General features: G+C 36.6%; 1 protein-coding gene and 2 long non-coding RNA genes across 3 annotated transcripts; 1 reads left to right on the forward strand and 2 right to left on the reverse strand.

Moving 5' to 3' along the window:
• Positions 1-2,636: 2,636 nt before the first annotated feature.
• On the forward strand, positions 2,637-3,488 carry LOC140830149 (uncharacterized). The gene is made up of 2 exons (XM_073193433.1): positions 2,637-2,779; positions 3,020-3,488. The coding sequence occupies exons 1-2, from the start codon at positions 2,637-2,639 to the stop codon at positions 3,486-3,488; spliced, it is 612 nt and encodes a 203-aa protein (XP_073049534.1).
• Positions 3,489-3,646: 158 nt separating this feature from the next.
• On the reverse strand, positions 3,647-4,067 carry LOC140829801 (uncharacterized). The gene is made up of 2 exons (XR_012117535.1): positions 3,818-4,067; positions 3,647-3,766 (listed from the first exon to the last, which is right to left on the reverse strand). It is a non-coding gene; the product is annotated as an uncharacterized lncRNA (long non-coding RNA).
• Positions 4,068-9,387: 5,320 nt separating this feature from the next.
• Positions 9,388-11,206, reverse strand: LOC140829802 (uncharacterized). Its single transcript, XR_012117536.1, has 2 exons — positions 10,557-11,206; positions 9,388-10,522 (listed from the first exon to the last, which is right to left on the reverse strand). It is a non-coding gene; the product is annotated as an uncharacterized lncRNA (long non-coding RNA).
• Positions 11,207-14,819: the final 3,613 nt, after the last annotated feature.

Here is a 14,819-nt window from a genome sequence, read left to right on the forward strand (position 1 = left end):
CGTATTCATGTTCGTGTTTGTTGAATTCAGATCGTGATTGTGACTCGTATTCTTGATCGTATTGGGCGATGGATCCATCTAAAGAAAACCACAGTACTGGGCGGCGGGGAAACCAGCAACACTCTCACCGGTCAACTGGGCCTTGGCCTACGTATTAACATATTCGTATTCGTATCCGTATCCAAGGAAACACGATCGTCGGGCTCTCACTGGGACCATAACCCTCACGATATTTCCAACATATTTAGTAGTCACAATCCCTTCACATCCTTCAACATGTCATATTTCCATCACTTAATCAAAACATGCATAATATCATTTTTATTTTGAAACCAAGCATGCAACATATCTTTTAAATGTCCAATTTAACCCTTAAAATAATAGACATTTAAAAATCATAATTTGACATATTAAAATCATAAATATCCATAAACATTTTAAAATTGACATATTAACATATAAACATTCATAATCATTGAAAATAATCATATTAGCACATAAAACAGCATTCAGGACACTGCTATTGACGTTTACTAATTTCTAGGTGTAAAAAGAGCGTTTTACCCCTGGATGTAAAATTTCCCGTTTTAGACATTTTCTTAATTTCATTGATACTAACATGTCCCAATAATTATTTAAGCCTACATGAATTTTTCTATATTTTTATTTGGCTTAAATCGATGACTTTTAATTTATTCCTTAAATAAGTCGTATTACTACGTTTTAATCCCGAATTAAACCAAAACTTAGAATAAAATTCCCAAATTAAAAACTTAGGCTTCTAATAATTATTTAAGCATAAACCTAAATTTTCATAATTTTATGAATCCTAAAACTAGACTTTTCAATTAACTTGTTAATTAGCGTTTCGTGCGGCGATTAAATCCCGAATAAATCCAAATCAAAATATTTTGATCCCAAATTTAAATATAACATTTTTAAGATTTATTCTACCCTTCCAAGTCATGAGCCACCCCCGTGGACCCATGGATTCATTTTTTGCCTTTTAATATTCGTTTTTGACACTCTACCGAACGCACCGAGCCATCTCCTAATTTACTCGAGCCACACCCAAGCAACCTTGAGCCAAAACCTAGCCAACACATCTAGGCACTTTCTTGACCAAGCTCAAGCCCTAGACCAGCCACTTAATCCCTCGAAAAGCCCGCTGAACCCTACACTGGATTGCATATATGTTGGTGTGTGAGGTGTTTTCTTGTATTGGGACTCTTCTCCTCCTAAGAACCTTACAGCCACCTAACCATCTACCAGCACTGACCCTCACCGAGCCTAGACCATCCTCAAAACCCGCCTGACCCAGCCCAGGCCCTCGAACCACACCCCTCAACCCACGCACAAACCCAGCAAACGAGTACTAGATTTGCACACACTTTGTGATCTCCCCTCACGTTTTGCACCTCCAGCTGAGCCAACAGCAAACCCTCTTGATCCAACGTCAACCCAGACCCCCTATGGACCCTGCTGAACCCTTAGAAACTATGTACTTGACCCCAGTTGAAAACCGAAGCCACACATCCCAGCAACACAACCTGGCCGAGAAACCCACTTGCACTATAACTCTTGTTTCTGTTGTTGGGCCTCTAACCATCGAGCCACTCCTTGAACCAGCACCCCAAGCACTCTCTTAGGATCCTAACCAATTGACCTACCCCAGTCCAGAGCCCCCAGGCCGAGCCAAATCTTCCTGCCATGTTCCTGAACCCTGCGCAACTACCTAGCAGCTCACGGGTTGGAGTCCTGGCTTGCTAGGACTCCTTCCCAGCCTCTTGTATCGAGTCCTAGCCTGGCTAGGACGCTTCCCTTAACCCCTCACGTACCCTAGCCAGGCCCTGGTCCCAACCAAACCCATGCCAAGCCTAGCATCGACCCTTGAACCTGATAGGATCACCTTAAGACACACACATACGTGATTACTGATTCCAGCTTCTGCCATGTCTCGTGTGAAGCATGTTAGTGCATCCTAGGACTCTTTAAATTGTGTAAAAACAACCCTTAAACAATCCCTAATCATGGCAGCCCCTTTGTGTAAGGAAACAACAATTTTTGGAATCAAAACAATGCTTTAAAAACTCATGTTTGAACAAAAACGAAAATTATTAAAAAGTGCAGCTTGTTTTTCATTAAATAAATAATATGATGTGATGGATGTTTGAAGGAAAGAATATGGTTTGCCTTTGCGTATTTAATGCACTATAAAAACGTTGACGATTAAAGAACGACAACGAGGGACGACGCTTGAAAACTCTAGCAAACTTTGATGCTTTTCCTTGAACTAACAAAAAGTTTCCCATGCCTTTTGCTTGTGTGTGCCATGGAAATTTGAAAGAAAGAAGAGTTTTATTGGTTGGGGGAAAGTGGGGCGTGTAGTTAAAGGGTTTGTGGTAGGTTAATTACATAATATATAGTTAATTAAACACTAATTAAGCTTCGGCCCATTAAGAGATTAATTAGGCACATTAATGCTTAATTAAAATATTTAAAAGATTTAAAAATAATGTTGCTTAAATAAGTTTGTGAATTTATTAGACGGGTTGTCAAAACTTTCGTATTTTTGTTGAAAAACCAACACCAATAATGTGGAAGTTAAACTTTTTGATGTTTGGAGTATTGACTTCATGGGACCATTCTCATCTTCTTTTGGTCAATCTTATATTTTGCTTGCTGTGGATTATGTGTCAAAATGGGTGGAAGCAATTGCCACCAATACTAATGATGCTCGAGTAGTTGCTAAGTTTGTTCACAAGAACATCTTCACAAGGTTTTGGGACACCAAGCGCCATAATTAGTGATGAAGGTACACATTTTTGTAACAAAATCTTTAACTCACTTTTGGCTAAATATGATGTGAAGCATAAGGGGTGACCCTGGCATACCACCCACAAGCAAAGGGACAAGCCGAAGTATCCAACCGAGAGATTAAGCAGATATTGGAGAAAACGGTGAAGACAAACCGGAAGGATTGGGCACTAAAGCTGGATGATGCCTTATGGGCGCACAGAACGGCATACAAGATACCTATTGGGATGTCACCCTATAGGTTGGTCTTTGGTAAGGCCTGTCACTTACCACTGGAATTGGAACACAGAGCTTTTTGGGCCGTAAAAAAACTCAACTTTGACATGGAAGCATCTGGTGAGCAGCGGCTATTGCAATTGAATGAAATGGAGGAGTTCAGAAATGAGGATTATGAGAACGCAAAGATCTACAAGGAGAAGACCAAGAAGTGGCACGACCATATCTTGCATAGAAATTTAGAGCCCAGACAACAAGTACTGTTGTTCAATTCACACCTCAAACTATTTCCTGGTAAGCTAAAATCAAGATGGTCGGGGCCATTTACAATAGAATCAGTCCAACCATATGGAGCCATTGAGCTAACGTTTAAAGTAAATGGACAACGGATCAGGCATTATTATGGGACTGAAGTACGGAATCTTGACAACATTCATTTGGGCGGATCAACTTGATGTAGACTGGGGGCAGTCGGGCTGACGACGTTAAACCAAGTGCTTTTTGGGAGGCAACCCAAATTTTTGTTTCTTTATTGCATTTATTTTTCGGTTTTACTTTTATTCTAATTGTTTGATTGTGTATTTTTTTGGTTTAGTGTGTTCTTGTATTCCACCAAATCTAACAATTAGAGGAGAAAACAATTTCAAAGAGTGCTTCCACGGTCCGTTATTGAGTGCAGGGGCGTTTGTTTGACAGAGACCAAACCGCACCCACGTTAGTTTTTGCAGCGCACCTGCGGTGTTTGCTTTATGAAGAATGAAAATTTCCAATAGGCAAAGAGCACCCGCGGCCTATTTTGTAATGCACATGCGATAGTTTTCCAGAACCCACACCGCACCCGCAGTAAGCTAAGCACCGCACCCGCAGTCGTTGAAGGTCGAAAATAAAAAAATTCCAGTAGCTACACCACACCCACGGTATGTTCTAGACCACACCCGCGGTCGATGGTCTTAAATTCTGAAACAGGCGAACATTGGACATAACCGAAGAACATTTCTCCTTCACTTCAAAATATTCTCTCTATAACACATTCCACACTCGATTTTTTTCTTCCAAGAACACATTTCCCACTCCACACATACATACCTTCAACTCATTTCATCCAATATCCATTTCATTCCTCAAATTCAACACCAAACCTAAGGTGTTAAAATGGGGCTCGAAATTTGTACACCAAGGATTGATTGGAGCTTTGATTTTGTTCTTCAATGACAAATTTCAACACTCAAGGTGAGAAAATCCATACTACATTGGCTTTAAAATTCAAAATTATTGGTTTTATTGGCTATGAAAGAAATATTAAATTTTAGTGGAGTGCATTCTTGACATTGTTTATTGGAGTTGATTGGATTGGTGTGTATATTGTTGAGTTGTATTTATTGTGATTAATAAGTTTGGGGGAGTGAAAAATCATCAATTTTAATGAATTGGATTGAAGGGGAAGTTGGTGCTTTGAAAGTGTTCGACAAAATGACTCCAAGAAAAAAACAATCAAAGGGTGCATCCTCGTCTGCGAATTATGATTCACACAAGTTCTGGGACGAGAAGGCGGAGGAAAATTATGCTAAAATTCTGAACAAGAGCATTGTGAAAGATAGGGGATTTAACCTGAGCTTCCCACGAACCGAGATCGGATTAATGCTTACAGCTAAGCATTGGCAGGAGTTTGGCAAGCCACCACAGGATGCGGTTATTTCATTGGTACGAGAATTTTATGCTAACCTTAAGGTTAAGCATGATCACTTGAAAGTTTTGGTGCGAGGAAAGATGGTAGCTTTTGATGCTTATATCATCAACACGATGTATGGTATCTGATGGATCGTGTGTGTTAGTTCCTTCCAAGGTCTTTCGCACACAACAACCTTCAATGAGCTTCAATAGCTCGTTTTCTAGGAATATTAACACCGATGAATTAAATCGAGTTTGGTTTTAAACCAAGCGGAAGAAACTCGAAGTAATTCTTCGTAAAGAAAACTGAAATGTTAGAGAATATTTTAACTTGTGTAAACTGACTAACTGAAAGAACACATATTAGTTTTTGAATTCTTGTATTTCAGTTATGGTAACAACTGAACACACGAACACTATAACTAATCAAAACAATTTTAAAGCGATAGATAATCAGTTAAATACACAAGATATGTTTATGGATGTTCGGAGACTTCAACTGCTCTTACATCACCCCTTCTATCTCCACGGATAGGATACACTAGAACACTTTGATTTATACAACTACATGTACAAGCCCACTCAGCTAGGACTTATCTACTGCCTAAACTGAACTCCTAGCTACAACTGAAAACAACACTTTCAGTCAAAACTTATTTAACTTCTATGTGAGAAAGACTACATACACAAGTTTAATGTCTTTGTGCAAGACTGTTTTGGGTGGTTTTGAGAGTGAATGTGTGTGAGAACTGAACAGAAATGTTCTCACACACTAGGATAACAGGCTTCTTAGCTAAGCAGATATCACGATGAATAATTCCCTCTGGGCTTAAGTGCTTCTGAAAGCTGATATGCAACTGATCGTTCCCTTTACTCTCTAGTATTTTATATGGGATCCTCTGTTGTTTAAGTCTTCACTGATCTTCTCTTTATATAGGCGAATGAAGCTGATCGTACAGTGAGACTCATTTATTGTATCTGTTGCATTTAAATCGGCTTCTTGGACTATGTGTCTTGTCTTTTTGACTGTCCCTCTGAAGCGTTTTGTCTTTTATGCTCCGATGCAATGTCCATTATTTTCCTTTGATTGGACAATGTCTTTGTACCTTCTCGCACAGCTGGAATCCACTCGAAGGAATCTATCATCGTCCATAACTGAAGGATTCTAACTGATGCTTCGAACTGGTCAGTTTGAACTGATCTTTCATTTGGGCTGATGAAATTAGTTGACTCGTCAGTGGAACTGATTTCACGCACGTTCAGTTGGACTGATCATCTGGGTTTCTTCATCAGTTGAACAATGTTTTGGCTGGCCAGGCTGTACCACTCATATGATGTAGCCAGTTGAACTGATTCATTTTGAGCGATCAGCTGGGTCTTCAGTTTTGCGATGTAAACAACTCGTAGGTGATCCTGGATGTTGCACAACTAAGGTAGATAATTAGTAACACAATTAACAAGTTTTGTTACCATCAAAATCAAGATTGCGAACTTGAAAAGTTCCAACAATCTCCCCTTTTTTGAAGGTTACAAAACTTGAGCAGTTAAGCGCAATATATTCAGTTTAAGAGTTAATACATTCAAATTGTCGAAAGCTCCCCCTTAACAACTGAATCTAAAGAGAAACACCTCTTAAAACTGAGTAGAAAGGAGAAAAATTTAAAGCAGTATTTATCAGTCGATTGAGAGAGTAATTGAATTTTAATACATGTTTTCAGTTAAAAAAACTCCCCCTCAGGAATTGAATGAAAGCCCGTATTTGAGAATTATTTAACTAGTCATTTAATCATTCAAGAATTATAGACAAGAAAACTGAGAATATCTATTCAATCACAACGAGACATAACTGAATAATCATGATGTTTTATTTGAGTAAAATTTCATGTATTTACATATGAGTACATACATAAGTTGACAAAAGAAAAATTACTACAACAATAGCATATTTTAAAAATCGCCAGATATAAGTTGGTTTCTGTGACAGAACCGGATATACAATTAGCTGGTTGTTTTGACTGCTTGAACTGCTGCGTCAATCGTGAGTTCAATTTTGCTAGAGAAACGAGTAAGAACTGCTTTGAACATGTCCTCTGTGCTTAACCAACCACTATGCCAAAAATCACTTTTTACTTCAGATAATATCTGAAGTAATAGGGTACTTAAGTGCCGAAGTATAAGGACGTTAAGTAATAGATGTACCTTTTACTTCGCATAATACCCGAAGTTGTAGTATTGAAAATACCGAAGTCTTTTGGCCGGTTTTGGGAGGAAAACCGGTCCAGAATTGGACCGATGTCGAAGTAATAAATGTGTTTTACTTCATCGATTATAGTGAATAATGAAGTAGTATATTATATAACTTCTTCTTATTTATTATTTAGCGACGGAATTCATGTTAAAAACTGTCGCTATTTTGCGACAGAATTCATGTTAAAAACCGTCGCTATTTTGCGACGGCAGTTATGTTAAAAACCGTCGCTAGTGTGCGAAGGAATTTATATCAAAAACCGTCGCTACTTAGCGACGGGGTTCATATGTGTTCCGTCGCTAATATGTTAGGTAAAATAAAAAAAAATTTAATAAATCTGTGTTATGAATTGGAGCGGTAAAATATAAAAAATTTAATAACTCTGTGTTATGAATTGGTACAATCGTGTAAGAGATAAAAATTTTAAGTATTGTAAAGTGGTAAAATCGTGTAAGAAATAAAAATTTTAAGTGTTGTGAAATTGTAAAATCGTGTAAGTGATAAAAATTTTAAGTGTTGTGAAGTTGTAAAATTGTGTAAGTGAGAAAAAATTTTAATTGTTGTGAAGTGAAGTGGAAGAAATTGGAGAGAATTTGTATGTATTTATAGAGAGTGGGGGAAGAAAATAGAGAGAAAAATAGGCGGGATTGAATTTTTTTGAAACTAGCGACGGTTTTAGTAAAAACCGTCGCAACATTTTAAATCGGCGACGGTTAAAATGGAGGGAAATATATGCGGGGTGGAATTTTTTTGAAAATGGCGACGGTGTTCTTTTAACCGTCTCCAAATTTTAAATCGGCGACGGTTGAGTTAACCTGTCGCTACTTTTAGCGACGGTCAAATAACAACCGTCGCTAAATATAGCGACAGTTTCTAAAAAACAGTCGCTAGTTTTAAATATGCGACGGTTTTTATTTGACTGTCGCTACAATTAGCGACGGGTTAAATTAAACCGTCGTCGATTTAAAATTTGGCGACGGTTTAAAAAACCCGTCGCATGTTTTAATCTTTTTACTTCATTAAGACGTATTTTCATTATTTTTTACTTCATCAAAATTGATATGCCGAAGTAAAATATATAAAAAAAATACAGTGAAGCCCGTGTTTTTAAATAGACTCTGACTAGGCTCACGTGGAGTTCAGCTGGTGATATAATCGACCAACATCCCAACATAGATGAGTTTCGTCTGAAGAACAAATGACTTGGTAGGTTTGCAACTGATTTCTTGTTCAGTGAGCAATTCAGCTGTTCATCTTTGCAAATGTTCCTCAGTCTCTTGCAAGCTGATTAAGATCTCCGAGGTTAGGAGATTGGAGAAGTGGCCATAACGAAAATTGCAGGACCAATCCTCTCAACTCTTTATGTAACGTCCCGAGAATTTGAAGGGTCACGTAAATCACATGCATGCAAGTTATTAAATTTTTTTTGGTCTTTTATTAAATTGTTTTAAAGCATTAAATGCTTATTTATTTCATTAAATGGTGTTTAATTATTTTTATGCATGTTATGCATAAATTATGCATGATAGGATTTATTTCATGAAATTTTAAAAGTTCATGCACTATGATTTTTAAGTTTCATTTCGCCCTCGAACGAAGAACGGAAACCAGAGAATTTTCAAGAAAAAAATATTTTATTACATGATTAAATTTTATTAATTAATATAAGATGTTTTAAAGGTATTTTTCAAGAATTGAGATTTATTGGGTATTTTTAACCGCAGGATTTTAATTTTTAACGGTATGCAAATTTTAGCAAATCGGGGAACTTTTTGAGGATTCGGCTAATATTTTCAAAATCTTTACAACATGAAATATTTTTCGGGATTGTGTTTGGATTCAATAAGCCTATTTTTAAGTTTTTTTGGCTTAAATATCTTTTAAACTTTTAATGAAACAATTAAGGCCAATTATTTACTAATTCATCATTCAAATAATTTAATAGTGTTACCCTACACCTATTATTCTTCAACAACCGACACACCCTTTCCCCTATCATTCTCTCTTTATTCAGCAGCTCATCACCAGCCAATCTTCGATCAAGTTTCAATCTTTCCAAAGAAAATCTCTCCGGTGCCCTCCCTCGAGCAGGCGAGCTGTGCTTCTTGCATGGGAGTGTAGCCGTGGTTCCTTTGGGTACAGTAGAGTCCTAGGGTGGTCTAGTAGAGGTGGGTCAAGAGATGGTTCTCTTGGTTTTGGGCTAGGGACAAGAACGTGTATGGGCGATGGGTTTGGAGATCGAATATTGTGGTTGAGGAAATTAACAGCAGTTTTCAGGAATTAGGATTGGTTTAGGCAGTGCATTATTGTCTTAATGGTGAGCCTTAATGGCTGGACACGTGATGGTTGAAGGTGGACCGACGCAATTAAGGATTGGAGCCATATGTTGGAATATAATTGTACAAGGGGGAATGCTGAAATTTTACAGCATGATGATGTTTAGCCGAGGAGCTTAAGGGTTAGATCTCGAATTTTACAGGCTGTGAATGAGGTTAGTAAGTGTGGTAAAAAGTTGGGGAAATTTTGATTAAATTTCGGTTCGATTCCGGTTAAAACCGAGACCCTGGTTTAAGTTTTAAAATAATTCGGTTAAGTTATGAAATGGACTTGATTTTACGTCTAGGGATGATTTTAAATATGTTTTGGGATATTTTTAAGAGTTTAGTAAGCTTTGGATCAAAATAATGAGTTTTGAATTTATCTGGGATTTAATCGCCGCACGAAACGTTAATTAAAGGATTAATGGAAACTCCTAGATTTTAGCTTAATAAAATTATGGGAAATTATATTTAAGCTCAAGTAATTTTTACAAGTCTAAGTTTATAATTTGCGAATTTTATGCTAAGGTTTGGCTTAATTCGGGATTAAAACGCATTAATATGTTATATTTAAAGATTAATTTAAAAGTAATGGATTTAAGCCAAATAAAAATATGGGAAAATTCATGTAGGCTTAAATAATTATTTGGGACATGTTATAGTCAATGGAATTAAGAAAATGTCAAAAACGTGAAATTTTACTTCTAGGGGCAAAATGGTATTTTTTGGGTTTCCAGGGGCAAAATGGTCATTTTGCACCTAAGGTGAGATTTTGGTCCTGGCAGTGCCCTGATCACATCGTATCATGATTTAAATGTTTATACATCACATTTATGAGTTTTACGCTATTATGATAAATATGGTGCATGCTTGGTTTAAAGGAAAAAGTTACGTATAAGCATGTTTTTATTAAGTGATGATTATGATGCTATTTTTGAAGGATGTGATTTGGTTGTGATTGATTATGTATATGTATACGATGATATGAGATATGATGAGCTGAGGCTCGGGCTCAGTGGACGGGTAATGTTGTCGCTGATGTGCCTCGCCGCCGGGTACCACGGTTATATGTAGATGGATCCATCGATAGAGCTGATACGATAGAGCTGATACGAAAGTCACAACTAATGAACTGAATTCAAATAAAAAAAAAATGTATACGTATATGATGACATGAGATGACATGCTTTAATACGATATGATTTTACACGACACGTTTACGTATATAATAACATGAGATGACATGTTTTGACACCTATATGATGATATGAGATGACATGATTTGACACGACATGATTTTATACGCCATGTTTATGTTCATGTTTTAAAGTTCGTGAAAGGTATGTTGACATTATGATTTTACACGACACGTTTACATATATGATGACATGACATGCTTTAATACGATGTGATTTTACACAACATGTTTACGTTATGCTTTTAAGTTCATGAAAGATATGTTGAGTATGATATTTTTCACTGCCGTGTGCTATGTATATGTACTTGTTATTACTGGTACAGGCGTGTTGAGTCTTTAGACTCACTAGGCGTGTGTGATGCAGGTGAGCTAAATGTTGAGGAGACTGGAGGTACTGAACTCTGAGTAGGCAGACTTGGTGGGGTGACACGACCTGAGGCCCACATTTTTTCCGCATTACGATTTATGAGATTGAGAGGAGATGAATATTTTCATCCATTGATGAATTTAAGATTTTTACTCGTTTATGTTAACGTATGATTTTGGATGAGTTTGGTTAATTTAAACTGAACTATTTTTACGGTAAGATAATGACGACTCTTTTAAATGTGATTTTTAAATGGGAGCTTTATAAAAATTAAAAAAAAATCCGCACTTTTAAAAATGAGCGAGACGTTACAGTTGGTATCAGAGCAAGGGTCCTGTATAGGGTTGTGCCACCGTCAGCTTCTGCCACTCAGTCTTCAAATCTCATGTGGGGACCCGGACGCTAATCAAGTTCTTAATCATAATTGGGACTAATTAATCAATTAAAAACAGGGTCTAAAATTTTTTTTTGAAATGCGGAACGTAGTGAAATCAAACTCATATACATATCAGTATAAAATACAATACAAGTCCTGTACTGCATGCATTCAAAATAAACTAAGGTTTAACAACTAATGTCAAGTGTCCAACCCTATCTCTAATCCAAGTCCGGAGCCTCCACTCTAATCACGATCTTTCCTCATCTCCTGGACCCTGATCCTGTCCCACCTGTTGTCATGTACACATACAGACAAGACAACAGCCGGATAACTCCGATGAGAATAAATCCCAGTATAAATCAACGAAACATGCAATCATATAAACAAATATAAAGCATGTAATCAGGTAACAGGTATATGTATCAAAATCTGAAACATAAACAATCATAGACTGTCGACAATGCTCATAACTCTATCATTCAGACTAGACTCAATCCTAGTCTAGGGATCCCGGTTTCCAAATGTGGTGTTCCTATATCGAATTTCATAATAGAAGGAACTCTGATCCTATTACTCGATATAACCAAATATGGTGTTACTATATCGAATTCCGTAATAGAAGAATTCCAATCCTATTTACTCGATATAACCAACATCCGGTGTCCTGACCTAACCGTCATGGACTGTAGCTCTATCGCTAATATCCTTATCTTGAGACATCGTGCAATGTGCCCGTGGCGATCCCGCCACTATCAGGCACTTCCGTCCCAAGATTTCTATACTATCTTGTGACATCGTGCAATGTGCCCGTGGCGATCCCACCACAATCAGGCACTTCTGTCACAAGATTTCTCGTCTGATACCTGCTATCTATAAATCAAGAGAACAAGTATATCAATCAAATCAATGCAATATCAATGCAATAAAGTAAAGTATGTGATTTAGGGAAACTCAAGTCTAAGCTGACTCAAGTCGATCTCCCAGTACCACATTGACTTATACCTTTCTTTCGCCGGTTTCTGGCTCAGTCGAAGTCCTGAATTCACAATCTGTCTGGCAATGACAATATCAATAATCTTATGTCAATATACCTTTCAAATCAATAACAATCTGATCAATCTGGATTTAATTCAAAATCAACAGCAAAACGGTACAAACTCAGTATCCCCGTCAATACAATATCCTCATATCACAGTTACAATCCATAACCCATATCCAATACAATTCGTGATCCAATCACAATTCAAATATGTCTCGTATAAATCAATATACCCTAAAAATTCATAACAATTCCATAATCAGTCCGTTTCTTAATCTGACTTCGATTCTATAATTTCTAATATGTCAAGAACAACATATATGAGTTCCATTCAATTCTGACAATATCATAATTCTAAAACATGTCAAAACGTAGTAAAACTTACGTCCAGTCGTAGCCTACGTCGATAGGAACTCAATACCAAAGTCGGATTCAAAATCAGACGGACGGATTTCTCGCAAAAGGCGTAAGGATTTTCAACACAATTCCTCGGCCCCTTTCTCGATTCTTGGCTGATAATTTTCGAAAGAATCATGATATATATATAGCCATGCATGAATTCGACGAGGTGGCCTCATCTTTGCAAAACACGTCGCACCGTGGGTGCGCTACATTCCGGACCGTGGGTGCGCTCAGCGTACTGATCTACATCCATTTTCCAGAAACTACGACCGCGGGTGCGGTCTTGTTTGCACCGCAGGTGCGGTCCTGCACCGCGGGTGCGGTCTTGTTTCTCACCGCGGGTGCGGTCTCAGTTTTTCAAAAATTGCTACCCTACTGGAATTGCACCGCGGGTGCGGTGTCTTCCTGAGCGCGGGTGCGGTGTTGCTTCGGCAACACATTCTGAAATTCAAAATAAATGGCCGCACATTCTCTTAAATCGTGTCTCCGTTGGCCCTTTGGTAATCACGTTAAATTATAAATCAATAATCCTTGATTAACAATGATTAATTCTCGGGCATTACACCTCAAGTCTGTAAGCTTTTATGATTTAATTGTTTTAAATTATTTACTCTTATCACCTGCATATTAACATGATTTACGCTTTATAATGATCTACGGTATATGTTTAACTGCTTTTATGATTTAAGGATTTTCAGTTTTAAAAACTAGATTAAATTGCATGTTGGTTACGTTTAGAATTGGACGTGTCTAAGAATTCGAATATTGGGCTTTAGGAGAGGTTGATAATGATTTGACTATATTGATTTGTAGGTTAGTAGTACTGATGTGCTCCTTATGGGTCATAAGTTAATCTTGAAAATTCTGAATGCTTTTGGGACTTGTAGAATTTCTAAGAAATTATTGATAGTTCGTGGTTGCTAGTTGAATTAATTTTTGAGGATTCCATATAATGATTAATGATTCGAAAACTACGACGATCTTTGGAAGTATAAAAACGTAGAATTTATTTAGGATGCATGTTCTACCTAATGGGACCTAAGGATTGAATTGAATGGATTGAGAATTTAAAAGACCTAATTGTAATAACCAATAATTTGAAGATCTAAGTTAAACAATAAAATTCTAAGGGACTATTTCGAATTTACCAAACTTTAGGATTAAATTTTTAGTTTTGAGAATTTTAAGGTTTAATGAGGTGAAGTAAAAAAAATGCAAATTTCGAGGTGTTATAGGGCGAAAATTGTTATCTTCGAGAATTTTAAAGACCAAATTGCAAATTTTGAGGATAAATTCGAACTTTTGAGGAATACTTGGGTAAAATAAGTAATTTTCAAGTTTATGAGAATTGAACTTGGATCGAATAATCTTAAGATTATTAGACTTTATGTTACGAGAAACCTATAAAATGAGATTAAGAACGCCAATAAATTTATGGGTAATTGTGGAATTCTCGAGATTAAGGACAAATTGGATAATATTCGAGGAAAGTAAAAATTATTTTTGTAATTTTTAAGATATTTGGGGACTTGTTTAGCAATAAGTGAGAAGCGAATGGTTTAAAGTATATGAATTTTTTTTTATGATTTAGGCTTGAAGGGATATTTAGAACTTTGAAAAATCTGAGTTATAATGTCATAAGAAATGTTAATCAAGGGCTTCGTAGGATAGATTAACATTTGGTTTGAAAGTTTAAACGCTAGTGAATAAATGATGTGGCAAATTAAGAATTTATAGTGTTTACAATTTAAGATAAAGTTGCGTAATTAGTTAAATTATAAGATTCGACAGTAAGTTAACTTATTTTTGGGAACCTAAGGTTTGATGTAGGTTAAGTTTTAATCATGATCTTAAGAGTTAAAATTATACTTTTGTTGGAATTTAATTTGGCTAGAAAGTTGGGAATGATTGATGGTTGGGATGTTTGATAGACGCAGGTAAGAGGTGAGGTAGACACCTTGTCTTGAGGAATTTTGTAAGTAATTAAGCAACTTGAGAATAAGTGAGTATGTGTGTTGGAATTATGTTATTCAGACTATTTGGGTTGCGTAAGTTTGAAATTCAAATTTATGGGATATTTGTTCATACGAAAATTTTGGGTGAAAAAAAAAACCAAAAGGGAATTATTGGTGTTTAACATAAGTTATCGATGAATGAATATTAAGAT

The sequence above is a fragment of the Primulina eburnea genome, chromosome 4 (genome assembly GCF_022965805.1).
Source record: "Primulina eburnea isolate SZY01 chromosome 4, ASM2296580v1, whole genome shotgun sequence".
In the NCBI taxonomy this organism is placed as follows: Eukaryota; Viridiplantae; Streptophyta; class Magnoliopsida; order Lamiales; family Gesneriaceae; genus Primulina; species Primulina eburnea.

What these genes read in the sequence shown, in the direction of transcription:
- LOC140830149 (XM_073193433.1), top strand. Translation starts at nt 2,637, where the DNA reads ATGGGACCATTCTCATCTTCTTTTGGTCAATCTTATATTTTGCTTGCT. An exon ending in CACAAGAACATCTTCACAAG is followed by an intron (nt 2,780 to 3,019) that starts GTTTTGGGACAC and finishes ATGGGCGCACAG; the next exon opens with AACGGCATACAAGATACCTA.